Raw genomic sequence first — 15,651 nt, forward strand, 5'->3', positions numbered from 1 at the left:
TGGCCTAAGATATTACTCCCATTATGTGGGAGGGGCTTATCCTATCTCGATCAACCATATCCCTCTACATAGATCGTGGTATATCCAACATCAGCCTTTATAGAACAACCCGATTTTGTACGCTTGATCGTATCAAAATATACAACTCACGATGTTGGGATTATGATGATCTCAAGTCTGAGGATCATATACATATTAATCACTATGAGTAATGTTGTGACAATTACATAATAATCCAAGAAACATACTCATAACGAGTCAGTCCAATATGTTTTTCTCTAACACACATATTCATGCATCGATTCTGACATTCCATATCAATGACAACTCTTTATCATCAACCAACTACATGTTAGTCTTAATGGATTATCGTTGTCCTATCCAACAATAATACTTGACTAAGGAACTTTTAAGAATAATCATATTATTCTTAGGACATTATTATAAAACAATTTATTTATACACACAGAAAAGAAACTGAAATAATAATGGTAACGCCTTATATTAATAAACATTATGAATCAAGTATGTTATTACAACCATCTCATGATTAATCTTTGGGCATACTATAACACAATGAAGACCTCTTCTCTAAGTGACAGTAGATACTTTGTGTTATTTATAGATGATTACACAAGGTTCTGCTGGGTGAATTTTTTGAAACAAAAATCAGAAATACCTGAAGTATTTAGCAAGTTCAAAGCCTTAGCTGAGAATCAAGCAAGTTGCAAGCTAAAGGCCTTGAGATTGGACAATGACACTTAGTATTTGTTAGAAAGGTTTCAGAAGATATGTGAGCAGGCTAGAATTCAGCATCAGCTGACAACTATCTATACACCTCAGCAGAATGGTATTTGTGAAAGAAAGAATCGAACAGTACTTGACATAGCCAGATGCCTATTGTTTGAAAGCAAATTGCAAAGAAATTTTTGGGATGAGGCTGTGAACACTTTAGTGTACTTGCTTAATAGATTACCAATCAATGCAGTCAAAGATAAGACTCATTTTAAAGCTTGGTTTGGATATAAGCCAACAATTTCTCACCTAAAGGTGTTTGGTTGTGTCTGTTATACACTTATTCTTGCTGAGAAGAGAACCAAACTAGAAAGAAGGTCTGTGCCAGGGATCTTTGTTGTTATAGCAGAATAAAGAAGGGTTATAGGGTATTTGATCCCTCCACCAAAAGGATCATGGTGAGTAGGGATATGAAATTTGATGAGGGAAATGTATGGAACTGAAATGGTACTGATGCAAGGTTGTGTGAACAAGGTCAATAAGACAATGATATGTAACTATTGAAAAGAAGAATAGATTGAGGATAGATTTGATGACATACCTATTAGAGGAACAAGAACCATCACTGACATCTATCAAATATGTGATGTGGCAATGTTGGAGCCTACAAACTTTGATGAGGCTGCTAAAGAATAATATTGGAAAAAGAGCAATTGAAGCTGAAATGGATATGATAAATAAGAACAACACATGGGAACTGGTTAACAGGCCATTCCAGAATAGAATTATTGGTGTGAAGTGGGTGTTCAGGGTTAAGTACAATGCTGATGGATCTTTAAACAAGCACAAGGCAAGACTTGTAGTAAAAGGATATAGCCAACAGTATGGCATTGACTTTTCAGAGACTTTTGCTCCAGTTGCAAGGTTAGATACTATAAGGCTTTTGTTTGCCTTAGCTACTCAAAAGCAATGGATAAGGTACCAATTGAATGTTAAGTCTTCTTTTCTAAATGGTTTCCTCAAGGAAGAAATCTTCATTGAACAACTAGATGGGTTCAAGGTTACAGGCTCAAGAAAGCCTTATATGGTTTGAAGTAGGCACCAAATTCTGGTATGACAGAATTGATGCATATCTGTTTAGGCTTGGGTTCGAGAAGAGTATCAGTGTGCCTACTCTCTATGTGAAGAAATCAAAGAATGAAAACTGATTGTGTCACTATATGTAGATGATCTGTTGGTAACTGAAAGCAAAAAGAAGTTGATTGAAGAGTTCAAAAGGCAGATGCAAGATGTCTTCGAAATGACTGACTTAGGGGAGATTACTTACTTCCTTGGCATGGAAGTAAATCAGTATGATCATGCTATCTTCATAAGTCAGTAAGCCTTTGCTTTGAAGATTTTAAACAAATTTTGCATGATAAACTACAAATTTGTTAGCACGTCAGTGGCTCAAGGTGAAAAGCTAACTAGCAATGACAACTATGAAAAGGTTGATGAGAGAAGGTATAGAAGTCTTGTAGGTTGTCTACTCTATTTGATAGCTACAAGGCCTAATATCATGTTTGTTGTTAGCCTTCTGTCTAGATTCACGCATTGTTGCAATGTTGTTCACTTTAAGGCAGCCAAAAGAGTCCCTAGATATGTGAAAGGAACTTTGGATTATGGGGTAAAATTTATGAAGACTGAAGAACTCAAGTTGATAGAGTATTCTGATGGTGACTGGGCAGGGTCCATTGATGATATGAAGAGCACATCTGGCTACTTGTTCACTCTAGGCTCAGGGGTCTTTTGTTGGAGTTCAAAAAACAACAAACTGTGGCTCAACCAACAGCAGAAGTAGAGTACATTGCGGCAGCTGCTGCTACTGTTGTCAATCAAGCCATTTGGCTAAGAAAGCTTTTATGTTATCTAAATAAGAGCCAAGAAGAAGCTATTGAAATTAAAGTTGACAATTAGTCAGTTGTTGCCATAGCAAAAAACCCAGTGTTTCATGGCAAAACAAAGTACTTTAAGATTAAATACCATTTTGTTAGAGAAGCTGAACAATCAAAGGAAGTTAATTTGATTCATTGCAGCTCTGAAAATCAATTTGTTGATATATTAACTAAGCCTCTTAGTACTTCAAAGTTTGACAAGTTAAGAAGGAATATTGGTGTTTGTTGCATACAGTCCAATGAGGAGTGTTGAACTTTGGCCTACAATGCAACAACAGAGAAGTTTTGAAGCTCAACCAGTGCGGCAGCTATGTTTTGTTTAATATGTAACTAGCTTAGTTTTTTTTTTTTGTAATTTGAATCATTAAGATTAGTTTGCTGATTTAAATGATATTCAAGTGATGTTTTGGCTGATAAGTCAGCTTTACTTTGTGTGCAAGATAAGCTATGTATTTTGTCAATGTAATTAGTGGGAGTAGTTATACATTACGTAATTGCTTTGTAACTCATATATTTGACTTAATAAAATCAATAATGCAATTCAGTTTTTTTGTTTTTTTTTTGTTTTTTGATAATTTTTGCATCCGTTTCTCTTTGCTTCATTTCTCATTTGTTTTAGTCCAAAATCCCAACATTTCTCTAGACAAGTTGTGACCAAAGTAGGTGAGTTCTTTGATTCGGCAAGGAACTTGAGACAACGGCTTTTACCCCCAAATGATTGGAGTCAAATGGGACAGGGAAGGGTGAATGGGCGAGAGGGTCCTATACACACTTACCATCTATTACCAGTGTAGAAGCCAAATTGTGGACTCTTCGAGATGGCCTAACACTAGCTTCTCAAAAAAACATTAATCGACTGGAAATTGAAGTAGACGCTGAAATTGTGGTAAATGTTATCAACACAAACAATAGGATGCTTGCTGTGTTGGTTTATGATTACAGATCACTAATGCTTAATTTCGAGCAAGCCTCACTCAAGCATATCTATCGCAAAGGAAATCAATGCACATATAGGGAGCAATTTTCAAGCCTTGGTGATTTTACTTCAATGAACTTTTGTGCATTTGAAGGACCAAATTTTAAGTTAATTTTAATGTAAATGTTTATATCTAGACCATATATATATATATATATATATATAGCCTTCATTTATAATCTAATACATTTTGTGTAATATTTATATGGGGTATAGAATTAATTCATTATTGAAATATATTTCAAATATATAATATTTTAATGTTTGATTTTGAAATGATTATATTTTAATGTTTAGAATATAGTTTATATATTCAAATTAATTTTCATAAATAATTAATTTTAATTGTTCTATAATTTATATATCAAAATATTAATAATGAATTTTTTTATTGGAATATCATAATTCTGATATTTAAATTCAAGTTTTTTCTTTACAATTTATGGAAAATGCTAAAAGCACAATAAATAAGTCCAAAAAACATGGTTGAACTTAAGAATTGGGCCTTTACTCCAAAATCCAGAAGCCCGGGATTGAAAGAGAAATCAGGGACACGTGGCGGATAAGCCGTTCCTTATCCAATTCTTAAACCCTCTTGAAAACCTCTCGGAATTTAGGCGTTAACTTACTTGTACAGTAAAAAATGGCTTCCATTACCATATCCGCCAGCTTCTTTTCTCGTCCTCAACCTCAAGCTCAAGCTCAAGCTCGACCCCGAACTCAAAAACCCTCTCCTAAAAGAAACCCTAACCCCAAATTCAAACCCAAAAAACTTAATAATAAATTCAAGTCTCTTTCTTTGTCTTCACCTCCGCCTTCTTCTTCTTCTTCTTTGGGTGCCCAAGCCACCACTTACACTCGCCTTCCTCCCAAGGAAGATTTCAATTTCGAGTTCGAAGTTCCCTCTTCGGACGAATCTGATGAAGTCAAGCTTTCTGATTCCGATGTCGCGAAATTCGCCTTCCACAATGATTCCTCTGAAGCCGAAGCTGAAATGTTAGACACCGATGACGATGATAATGAACAACAAGAAGAAGAAAATGAAAGTTTGGGCTTTCAGGACGAAACCTTCGATGGAAAAATCGTAGATTTTTACAATGGTGATGGAAGTTCGGATTTTGAGGAAGAAGGGGAAGAGGAGGTTTATTATTACGATTCCGATGGCAAGCTCGTAAATTTACCAGACGACGAGTTTGATGATTTGGGACTGGAAGTGAAGGAGAAAGGGGTACCGGCTGTTATGCGATGCTTCGACCGAGCCAAAATTTACGTGAAAGCAGGGGATGGCGGGAATGGAGTGGTTGCATTTCGGCGCGAAAAGTACGTGCCGTTAGGGGGACCGTCGGGAGGCGACGGAGGGAGAGGAGGGAACGTGTATTTGGAAGTTGACGGAGCGATGAATTCGCTGTTACCGTTTCGGAATTGTGTGCATTACAGGGCGGGGAGAGGGGCGCACGGGCAAGGGAGGATGATGTGTGGGAGGAAAGGGGAGGATGTGGTGGTGAAAGTGGCGCCGGGTACGGTGGTTAGAGAGGCCGGGAACGATGAAGTGTTGCTGGAGCTGTTGTATCCGGGGCAAAGAGCGTTGTTGTTGCCTGGTGGAAGAGGTGGCAGAGGGAATGCGTCGTTTAAGTCCGGCAACAATAAGGTGCCTAAGATTGCTGAGAATGGAGAAGAGGGTCCTGAAATGTGAGTTTCCCTTTTCTCTTTCGCTCCTAAGTTATTCGGATTTGGTCCCAGAAAATTTCAAATTAGGATATATATATATATATATATCTTGTCTGCCGAATTTGAATATCCTAAGAATTGACTTGAGCCACCTGCAAGTTAATAGAGTTTTTTTGTAACAGTATAGATTTCTATTCATAGTCGAACAATCGAGCATGAGAATTGAACTCTTTTGTAAGGTAAACAAGTTTAATCAAGCAATTTCTTTATCTCAAATCGAGCTCAAACTTTAAAAGCAATTCAAGCTAAGCTTTGAGTTCCTAGTCAAGCTCCCCTACTAAGTACCACTATGCTTTTGAATGATCAATGCATCTTATAGTTTTGGTTTCATTACACTGCTTGTATTTTGATTATTTTATACTGTTTAATATGTCCTTGCCATTCAAACAATTGGAAGGATCAAAGAAGCCAATTTCGCAACCAAAAAAAGGGAAATTTAAGTCTGTTTCATTTTGATTTTGTCATGGTTGTCTTGACAATCACTAAGGTGCATGCTTTCAGAAGCTATGTTTATGGATAATAAACTGTGTACTAGAAGTTTGCTCTGACTTCTTATTTTTGTTAAAAGTACCCTCCCAAACATGGAAATGGAGATATGGTCTCCAAAGATTGTCTAAATTCATGGAAGAACTTTGAAAAAAGGTTACCTTACCTTTGTCAGGTACGACAATCACACCTAAGTACGAGTAACATAGCTGCTAGCTGTATTACTTAAACTTTTCATTTTTCTTGAAGTACCCTGTCCAATACTAGTGTCCAAAACATGGTTATGGGGATATGATTTTCTAGAATCTTCCAAATCATAGAAAGATCTAATGATACCTATGTCAGATATTCATACTTGGCTTCGAGTAACATAGACTAGCGGTTCAACTTTTTGAAGTCATACAGTAGTTTGACAATGCTTTCTTATGAAACTAAGAGCAATTACTAGCTTATGATGGCTTTTTGTTTATTTTTGTGTGGTATTCTCAAGCAGGTGGTTGGAATTGGAGCTGAAATTAGTTGCAGATGTTGGTATAGTGGGTGCTCCTAATGCTGGAAAAAGCACTCTCCTAAGTGTGATTAGTGCTGCTCAACCGGAAATAGCAAATTATCCTTTTACAACTTTGCTTCCCAATCTGGGTGTAGTTTCATTTGACTATGATTCTACCATGGTTGTTGCCGATCTTCCAGGTTTACTCGAAGGAGCACACCGGGGTTTTGGCTTAGGTCATGAGTTTCTACGGCATACTGAAAGATGTTCAGCACTGGTATGGACTTCTTCTCATATACTGCAACAACTGTAACATGCTTTTCAAGGCTTAATTTATAATTGCTTCTCATGCTTTCTGATGGTTTATTTAAAATTGGCTCCTTTAGCCATTAAGCTATGCTAGGGTAAAGGAAATGTTTTTATAGGCTGACCAGGATCCCGTTTCCACTTTTGGTTACATAGGTACATGTCGTTGATGGCTCTGGACAGCAACCAGAGTTTGAGTTTGATGCAGTTCGCCTTGAGCTGGAAATGTTTAGCCCAGAACTTGCTGAAAAGCCATTTATAGTTGCCTACAATAAGATGGACCTTCCAGAGGCATATGAGAATTGGCCATCTTTTAAGGAAAAGTTGGAAGGGCTTGGAATCGAAACATGTTGCATGAGTGCTGTAAAAAGGGAGGGAACTCATGAAGTTATCAGTGCCGCCTACAAACTTCTTCAAGAAACTAAAGAACCCAATGAGGGATTCGAAGGTTAATTTTATTTTAAGTTAATTCTTTAAAATTAAATTCCTTATCACCAACATCCTTGCCATTTTCTTATTGTCCTTTGTGAATCTTAGTCCATTTCGTGAATCCATTGCATTTATTGTTGACAAGTCTAGCTGTTCTTTAGGTTTTGAAGATCCAAAAGATTTGAACCATGTAGCTGATATGGTACAGAAGCAGCGTAGCTCCTCTATTAGTGAGTTTGAGATAACTCGTGATGGTAGTTGCAGTACTTGGTACGTAAATGGAGCTGGGTTGCAACGCTTTGTTCAAATGACAAACTGGCGGTATGTTAATAACTCTTATTGATGCTTGCTTGTACTGCTCGCTTTTTCTTCTCTTGACTTGCCATCAATGTCTTTCTGCTGGGTGCATGCTATCTTAGTTTATCATGTTCGTATCACTTCAGTGGTACTTGCCAAGCCTGTTCTGCCTTATTTCATCTTATAAACTGTAGGACATATGATACTAAATTAGTGTCATTCTGCACTAAAACTGTATTTGACCCGTCAGTCATGCAACTAGCCGGATAGTATTTCCATACAATGAAGTTTGGCTTTTGTCTTGAACACGTTTTAAGCACTGACTATCGGTTCCGACCAGCACTTTAGACTGTAATGGTAAATACAATACCTAGAATGAACTTTCATGGATTTCAGTTAATTCCCTCTGTTTTGCCCTTAATTAGCACTTTGGACGTTAATATTCTTTCATCTCTAGTCTTTCTTTTCCAGTTCTTTCCCTTTTAAGTTTCTGAAGGAAGAAAGGATGCTGGAGAAGTCGGACAAGAAAGCAACCTTTAGGGCAATGCAGAGGATGAATTTTGAATTTCAAGGCCTCAATATGCATACTTCACTTTTATGACAAACATTTTCCTATGGTTAATTTTGAAGGATTGGATCTATAGATTCTGTATGCACCGGAATGATACAAATCCAGTCTGAAACCCACTTGTTTCCTTTGGCCTCGTCAACTGCTCAGTGATTCATTCGATTTTGATTTGTAATTCACTTTTCTTGTAATGGTGCATGTTCATTCTATAAACTGTAGGAACTGATATGTAAGCCATTCGGTTCTCCATAGGTAAATCGATCGTATGCATTTCTCTGTTGGAAATGAATCCTTCTCATTTGAAAAAGTCTAGGTAAGAATGTAATGTATTTCTTCGACATCATAAACTGCAACCAAAACAAGTTCTCTCAACCACAGTTGTTATTATATGTGTACATCATTGCATGTTTTTTGCTTACATTAACTGCTCCAAATCAATGCAGAGGTGTTATTGTTACTTCTTTTTCTCATAACATGTGAATTTAACAGATACATCGACTCTGACAAGAGGTTTCAACATGTCCTGGAGGCTTGTGGAGTGAATAGGTCCCTCATGAAGCTTGGAGTGAAAGAAGGCGACACAGTAATTATTGGAGAGGTTTGTTGGCAAAGCCCTATATATTGTTATTGAGGACACATTCCAATTTCTCATCATCCCTAAATCTAGCTATATAAATTATCTACTTAATTACCGGCTCTCCATTTCCCATAATTCCCTTCTTGTTTTTGTTGATCAAAGATTAATCTTTGTGAGAAATTGAAAACATGGATATCTTGAAGTCGTTTATCTAATGACCACATGATTTGTTTTGTCCTTATCAGATGGAGATGGTGTGGCACGATTCTGCAGAGAATTCTGGTACACCGAACATGAAGAAGAGATCAACAGAGTCAATCAAATGGCCCCATTTGAAGTAACCGGCATCTGCAACGTTTGTCATCAAACTGCCACATTAGGAGGTCAGGCAAAGCCAGTCAGTTTCAGTGTCCGTTCATTGCTGGATTTAGTTTTAGACCAACACTACTAACAGATACGATATTCCAGCAGACCATGAAGGTGCCGTTAATTCACGAGAGATGACATTGAGCTCAATGAAATGTTGGATTCCAGTGCACGATTCTGTTATTGCTTCGACATGTTTGATTGCTTCGGATTCGGTGCAGAAGAAGAGGCAGTTTTGTCCAATTCTTTGTATGAGCTTAGATAATGTTATTGCAGTAGCAATCTATAGTCTCCAAGCGACTTCAAGGTAATGCCTTCATTCTTAAGGGTAATGACTCATTGTGCTTAAAAAGTATATAATTTAATTAAATTTGAAACCTATATGAGAAATGGCTTCTTCTTTCTTTTCTTTTTTTTGCCTTAAATGTCTTGAGTTTTGCTTCCGAATTTACGAGTTGCAAACAAAATTAACGGATGTAGCTGGACTGGGTTAGGCTTTATTTAGTAAAAGTTTTACTTGTCCAATGGGATAGAAAACTTGAATTATTGTTATTTTTATCTGTACTAATATATCAAGTCCTTAATTGAGTTGATGTCATGAATTATTTAAGTATTAGCTTGGTTGAATAATGATTAAAATATTATTGTTTACAAAGTAATATATATTATTCAAGGTATTTTTTATCTTTTATGTAATTTATATAAAAACAAAACAAAAAGATACACATAATAGAATCAAAAAGTGTTTCATAACATTTTTATAAATATTTTGTTATATAATTATATATTTTACAGTAATTTATTGGTGTAATTTCTTTATAATTTGACTTTTTTTTATTAAAACATTTTTAATAAAAGGGTAATATTAAATTATGGTACACATAAGTGAAAAAAATTGTATAATAAATTTATAAAATATATATTGTAACACCCTAGAACCCGACGTAGAAGTTTAGACCGAATTTCGGAGGTCACATTGATCACCGAAGTGATCGTAGAAAAATTTTGGTTCAACAAGTGAGAAAACAAACAATATATGGGTTACATAAAACTTTTCAGTTATCAAATCCCGATATTCATCCCAAAGTAGTTCGATCCAAATAATGTCTACTTACATTTAACACAAAATTTCATACCACAATATTTTGAACAGAACTTACAGTCCAAAATTGTTTACATAAAACTCGGATTTATAGAAAACACTTTATTAACCAGTTAAAAAAAAAACGTGACGCTTCTGAGACCTCCGCGTACCAAGTCTAGCATCAGAATTAAAAAATGTATCTGAAAGGGGAAAACACTAAAGGGGATGAGCTACACGAGCTCAATGTGAGTTCAAAACGATTAACAACAGATTTACTGAAGAGAACTTCAGATGACAGTTCAATAGCAAAACATACTTACAGAGATATGCAGAAAGAGAAAGCAAACTCGGAACCAACGTCTCAACACACGTAACAGTCAAAGCACACCAACTCACACATAGAATACTCAACACAAGTGTTATTCAGTCAGGCAGAATACGGTCAAGTAATCTCACACCCAAAACACCCAAACAGATGCATATGAATGCAATCAAGTATTAAAACCCACCTATCCAGCCAAAACAACTCTCTGTCTCCCGATCACACCCCAAAAGAGCTATTTAAGCTCATCCAACCAAACACACCACTAGGACCTCGAAAGGCCCGTCCAACCCTACACACCATGTATGTGGTCTAAGCCACTCAGATAATAATACGCAGCAAGGCTGGCGTATATGTTGTATAGTGCATTGCGGTAAACCGCTGTGCAAACATGTTGCAGTTAAACTACCAGATCAGATCAGAATCAGTATTCCTTCTCTTCATAACCAACCCAAATATTTACTTTATGCAAGTATGTGTATGCATACAATCTCACAGAAACAATAAACACATCGTCAGACAATCAGACAGAAACAAATATGCACACACACCCAACAAACTGGGTTTAAAATCAAACATCTCACACTTCAGTCACAAATAATACATAAGCTGAAGCCCAGATCAGAGTCTTAAGTACCCTCACTAAAGCCTAGCCAAGGGTCGAAACACACAGACACATTTCTGATCAAAACATATACAGAACTAAAGTTGCTGACTTAGGACCATACGACCGTGTGTTCTGGCCGTGTAGAAAAACCTAGGCCGTGTGGGGGTCAAAACGCCCATGTGGAGGGAGGCACACGATCATGTGGCTGAGGCACACGCCCGTGTAAGCCAGGGACATGGCTGTGTGAACAGGCCGTGTAACTCTTTGTCTATTTGTGCTAAAATAAAATGCAGGGCAGACACGGTCGTGTGAGGGTCTCACATGCCTGTGTGCCTACCAGACACGACCATGTTTCCAAAACACACGCTCGTGTGGGATCCCTAAATCCCCAAATTAGCCACACAGCCGTGTGGTACCAAATCTCTAAATCCTTAATTCCCAAACACACACGCTTGTGTGCCCAAGGGACACGGTCGTGTGGAAATCGACAAAAATCCCCAAATTGGCCACACGGCCGTGTGGCACCAAATTTTACTTGGAACCCTAATTCCTAACTACACACGGCCGTGTGGACCGCCTGTGTAGGGGCACACACGCCCGTGTGGCCACCCGTGTGGTCACGAAACCACCCTAAAACAGCCCAAAAAAACATGTTTCCACCTTCGAAGCACTTCCTAGCCCTCGATAACTCAAACTTATACCAAATCAACAAGTTCTAAGCATAAAAAAAAACGGTACAACATCATAAATAACCGATTTGTGAACACGCACATAAAATAGTGACTTTCACGGAGTCGAAACGAGATTTCGCAAATAAATTAGAAAAGATACGAAACCTACACCTGATTTGTGATCAAGGGCGTCCAGAACCCGACTCGAAGACTAAGAAATAAAGCTCTTCGAAAACCACAACACCACGCTTTTCAAAAAAGAAAATAAGAAGAAACAAAAGAAAAAGAAAGAGGAGAACGTCCAAAGAAAATAAAAAGAAAATCAAAATCAAAATAATCATAATCATTATAATAATAAACACTCGGTAAAGAGTAAAATAATTACCTAAACCTTCAAAACAAAACAAAAATGGTCCCTCAAAACACTCCTAAGGACTCAAACCTGAGACCCAAAGGCACACTAGCACACTACCAACCATTAGACCAACAAGTCTATTCTATTACTTAAACGCGCAACTAAACACAATGGCACGACCTACTCACTGACCCTAACCACAAACCTCAAAACTTGTAGCCCAAAATTCGGGGTGTTACATATATATATAAGTAAGATGAAATTTAAGTTGAAATGGTAGCATTAAGACATTGAAAGTTATAATATCTTAGATTCAAATATCATTATGTGTAAATATTTTTATAGATCTTATAAAAATATAAAAGACAAAACACTCTCAAAGTAATATATGTTGCCTTAAAAATAATGAGTTTTTTTATAATTCACAACTAAGTTGAGACTTGATTGATGGATGGATAGATGATACCAACTCAATCAAATACTTAAAAGAAATAAAACTCAACATTTTCAAAATGCGATTAAAATTCACACGCACGCAGTATATATGTGGAAACCATAAATATAGAACACAAATGTGTGTTTAAAAATAACATATAATAAATAATGAAACGTATAACTTGAAACTAATTAATAATAACATTTGAAATATGTATAATATAAAATAAAAAATTAGATTAAATTGTTTATGAGTCGCTATATAGTTAACTTGTGACACCAACTCAATCAAATACATTATTAATATTAGAAACCTTATCACACATATATATGTGTGGAAACCATGAATTTAGAACACAAATGTGTGTTTAAAAATAACATACAACAAATAATTAAATGTATGGTTTGAAACTAATTAATTGTAATAACCCATGAAATATGTACAATATTAAAATAAAAATAGATTAAATTGTGAGTAAAATGAAATTTAAACATATAAATACTTTAGATTAATAATATTAATTGCACCACAATAATTTATTATAGCGTTATCATCATTTGTAAGTTATTGTTGAGTTGAGTTGTATTGTGACACCAACTCGATCGGTGACATTTTCTATATACACAATTTTGGTGAGAGAAAATATTTTATGCTAAAAGTTATTTCTTTTAAAGTTTACTTAAGAATTATTATAGGTGCAAGTGGTAATTAAAGAATTTATTCATAAATCCATCAAATATGAGTTTAATTTTTAGATACGTTAATTTTAGTTCTTTTATTTAAAATTATATAAAAGTAATGAAAGACAAAATGATCGCCAAAATAATAGTAGTAGTCATTTAATAAAAGGGTATATTAGTTATTTTCTAACCGAGTTGGTACTCGATTAACCTATGACACCAACTCGCTTAAGGGTTTTATTAATAGTATAGATATATATACACACACAATTGATATAAATAATAAAGTGTGCATAATAAAATTAAAATGTATAAAAATATTAAAATAAAGTTTTAGTTGTGTGGTAAATTAAAGATTTTACTAATGCAATTAGTTCGGGTTTAAATCCCACTATGTTCATATTTTTATTGACTTTTAAAATAAAAGACTAAAGTACTCTCGAATAATATAACTAATTTTAATTATGAAAGGATATTTTTGTAATTTCTTTAACCGAGTTGGTGACCTAGTAAGTATAGATATTATAATCGTAAACTAGTTTGTATTTTTGTGTAATTCACGAGTCGGTTGTTTATATTAAATTTATAATATATATTTAAAATTTTAATGAATTTCTTAAAAAAACTCATTAATAAATTGAAAAAATTTAATTAAAAATAGTTTTAAAAATACTTAAGTAATTTAGAATAGGTTATATTAATGTTATTTAATTTTAAAAATATTTAATATTAAAATAATACAAAAATTCATCAATATTAATATTAATATATTATAATTTAAATAATATTTATAATAATTTTTACAGATTATTTATTTGATATGTATTGTTAAATTAATTTGTTTTAATGTTAAAATTGTTAATATTCTTTTCTTTCTTTTTTGTAATTTTGTATCTATTGTTGCTGAACTTTAAAATAATGACTGTAGTTAACTCTTATTATATTTGAAAAATATAAATTTAATTTGATAAATACTATTAATATGTGTCTACTCACAATTTAATATTATTAACTTTAATATTATAAAATTAAAAGTTAATTCGGTTAAATAAAATCTTAAGATAAAGAGATAATTTATTTGAAATCAACTTGATATTTAACATATAAAAATTATAAAGAAAATTTTTAAACAAAAGACCTAATAACTTAAAAAATTAAAAACAATGAATAAATATGAACATCACTATTTTTTCTCTTTTTTGCATCCTCATATCTAATATATATACTATAGGAATTTAAAATGACAGTTATGTAACGTAATCCATTGTGGCGTATAATGATAAATAATACAAAAGAATCATAAAAACATTTCAACTTGACTAACTAATTAAATTTAGGAAATAAATCTTTAAAATCATATAATGATAATTAAGGTGATTTGTATCATTACTGCTCCACAAATTAATTCCGAAAAATTTAATAACATAATACATACGTCTCAACTGGGCATGTATATTTCTAGGCTTTCACAATTTTAGTTTGTATATTCATAATAATACTATGAGCACTTTAAAGAGTCAGCAATATATGGTTTCAGATACCACTATACAATTACAATCCGTCTTTGCTCAATGGATACAAAACACCCACACTTTAGGACCCGGTGAAATGGCTCCTAGTGCAACCGTGAGCACCAATTTAATTTGGGGAGACGATGATTTAGTGGTAGTAGGTGGCAAAGTTGTTTTGTTACCTATCCTATTAGGAACTGTAAATTTTTTAGTCCATTATATTCATGCATTTACGATAGTAATAACAAAAAATACATTTTTAATGAATAATTATCTAGGATTTTTTTTATATTTTTATTTCTAACAAATATTACTTCGATTTTTGAATCCTAACAATTTTACTCTAGAAAAGAAATTTTATACGAACTCTGGCTTTTAATTCCCAAATTTGAGTTCTCCTTTACTTATGCCTAAATTAGTGCCGATATTTTGATTGCTAGCAATTTTTTTCAAATTACTTTACAAATATTTCTTAAATATTAGTGTTGAATTTTAAGCACATATCTTTTTAACGTATATTTAATTCAGCTATTCTCGTGAAATAATCATAAATTACTAATAATGTTAAGCTAATTACTTAGATATAATAAACTAAAATAGCCTTTATAGATACAATTATTATCATTATTTTATAAATAATACAACTAATATAAAAAAATAATTATATAGTACTTTACAATAATGCATATATGGTTTTCTATATTTATTAAATATTTTGAAAAGATAAAAATGATTATAATATTTTTATTATTATTCTTATGCTTAATTGATTAATAAATAGTTTATACCATAAGGGCACGTTTGGTTCGCTGTAATGGAATAGAGGCGTAATAGTAATTCAATTGTTTGGTTGAATGGAATGGAATAGAACTGTAAATAGTATTCTTGTGTTTGGTTGAATGGAATGGTGTTGTAATAACATAAGGAAAAAAACTAAAATGACTAGAATACCCTTAGCAAAATTTTTTTAGGTAGATGATTATTGTTATTGTTATTAAATTTTAATAAGATTATTAATATAAATAATAAATAATTTAATCATATTTTAAAATAATAATTATTAAATATAATTTAATAAAAATATATAATTTAA

The 15,651-nt window shown here is 33.7% G+C and overlaps 1 protein-coding gene across 3 annotated transcripts; it reads left to right on the top strand.

Annotated features, from left to right (window-relative positions):
- The first annotated feature begins 4,251 nt into the window (after nucleotides 1-4,251).
- Nucleotides 4,252-9,301, top strand: LOC105777618 (GTP-binding protein OBGC, chloroplastic). Of its 3 annotated transcripts, none has more exons than XR_008190036.1 (7): nucleotides 4,252-5,334; nucleotides 6,353-6,626; nucleotides 6,812-7,103; nucleotides 7,246-7,405; nucleotides 8,202-8,262; nucleotides 8,439-8,547; nucleotides 8,772-8,788. XR_008190036.1 is itself a non-coding variant. In XM_012600971.2 (7 exons), the coding sequence occupies exons 1-6, from the start codon at nucleotides 4,289-4,291 to the stop codon at nucleotides 8,865-8,867; spliced, it is 1,977 nt and encodes a 658-aa protein (XP_012456425.2). In that variant the 5' UTR covers nucleotides 4,254-4,288; the 3' UTR covers nucleotides 8,868-8,909; nucleotides 8,998-9,301. The 3 variants fall into 3 exon arrangements, 2 of the variants coding, with proteins under 2 accessions (XP_012456425.2, XP_012456424.2); XM_012600971.2 differs by lacking the exon at nucleotides 8,202-8,262 and adding an exon at nucleotides 8,998-9,301 and having other exon boundaries at nucleotides 4,254-5,334; nucleotides 8,772-8,909; XM_012600970.2 differs by lacking the exon at nucleotides 8,202-8,262 and having other exon boundaries at nucleotides 4,254-5,334; nucleotides 8,772-9,301.
- Nucleotides 9,302-15,651: the final 6,350 nt, after the last annotated feature.

This window comes from Gossypium raimondii, chromosome 10 (genome assembly GCF_025698545.1).
Source record: "Gossypium raimondii isolate GPD5lz chromosome 10, ASM2569854v1, whole genome shotgun sequence".
Taxonomy (NCBI): domain Eukaryota; kingdom Viridiplantae; phylum Streptophyta; class Magnoliopsida; order Malvales; family Malvaceae; genus Gossypium; species Gossypium raimondii.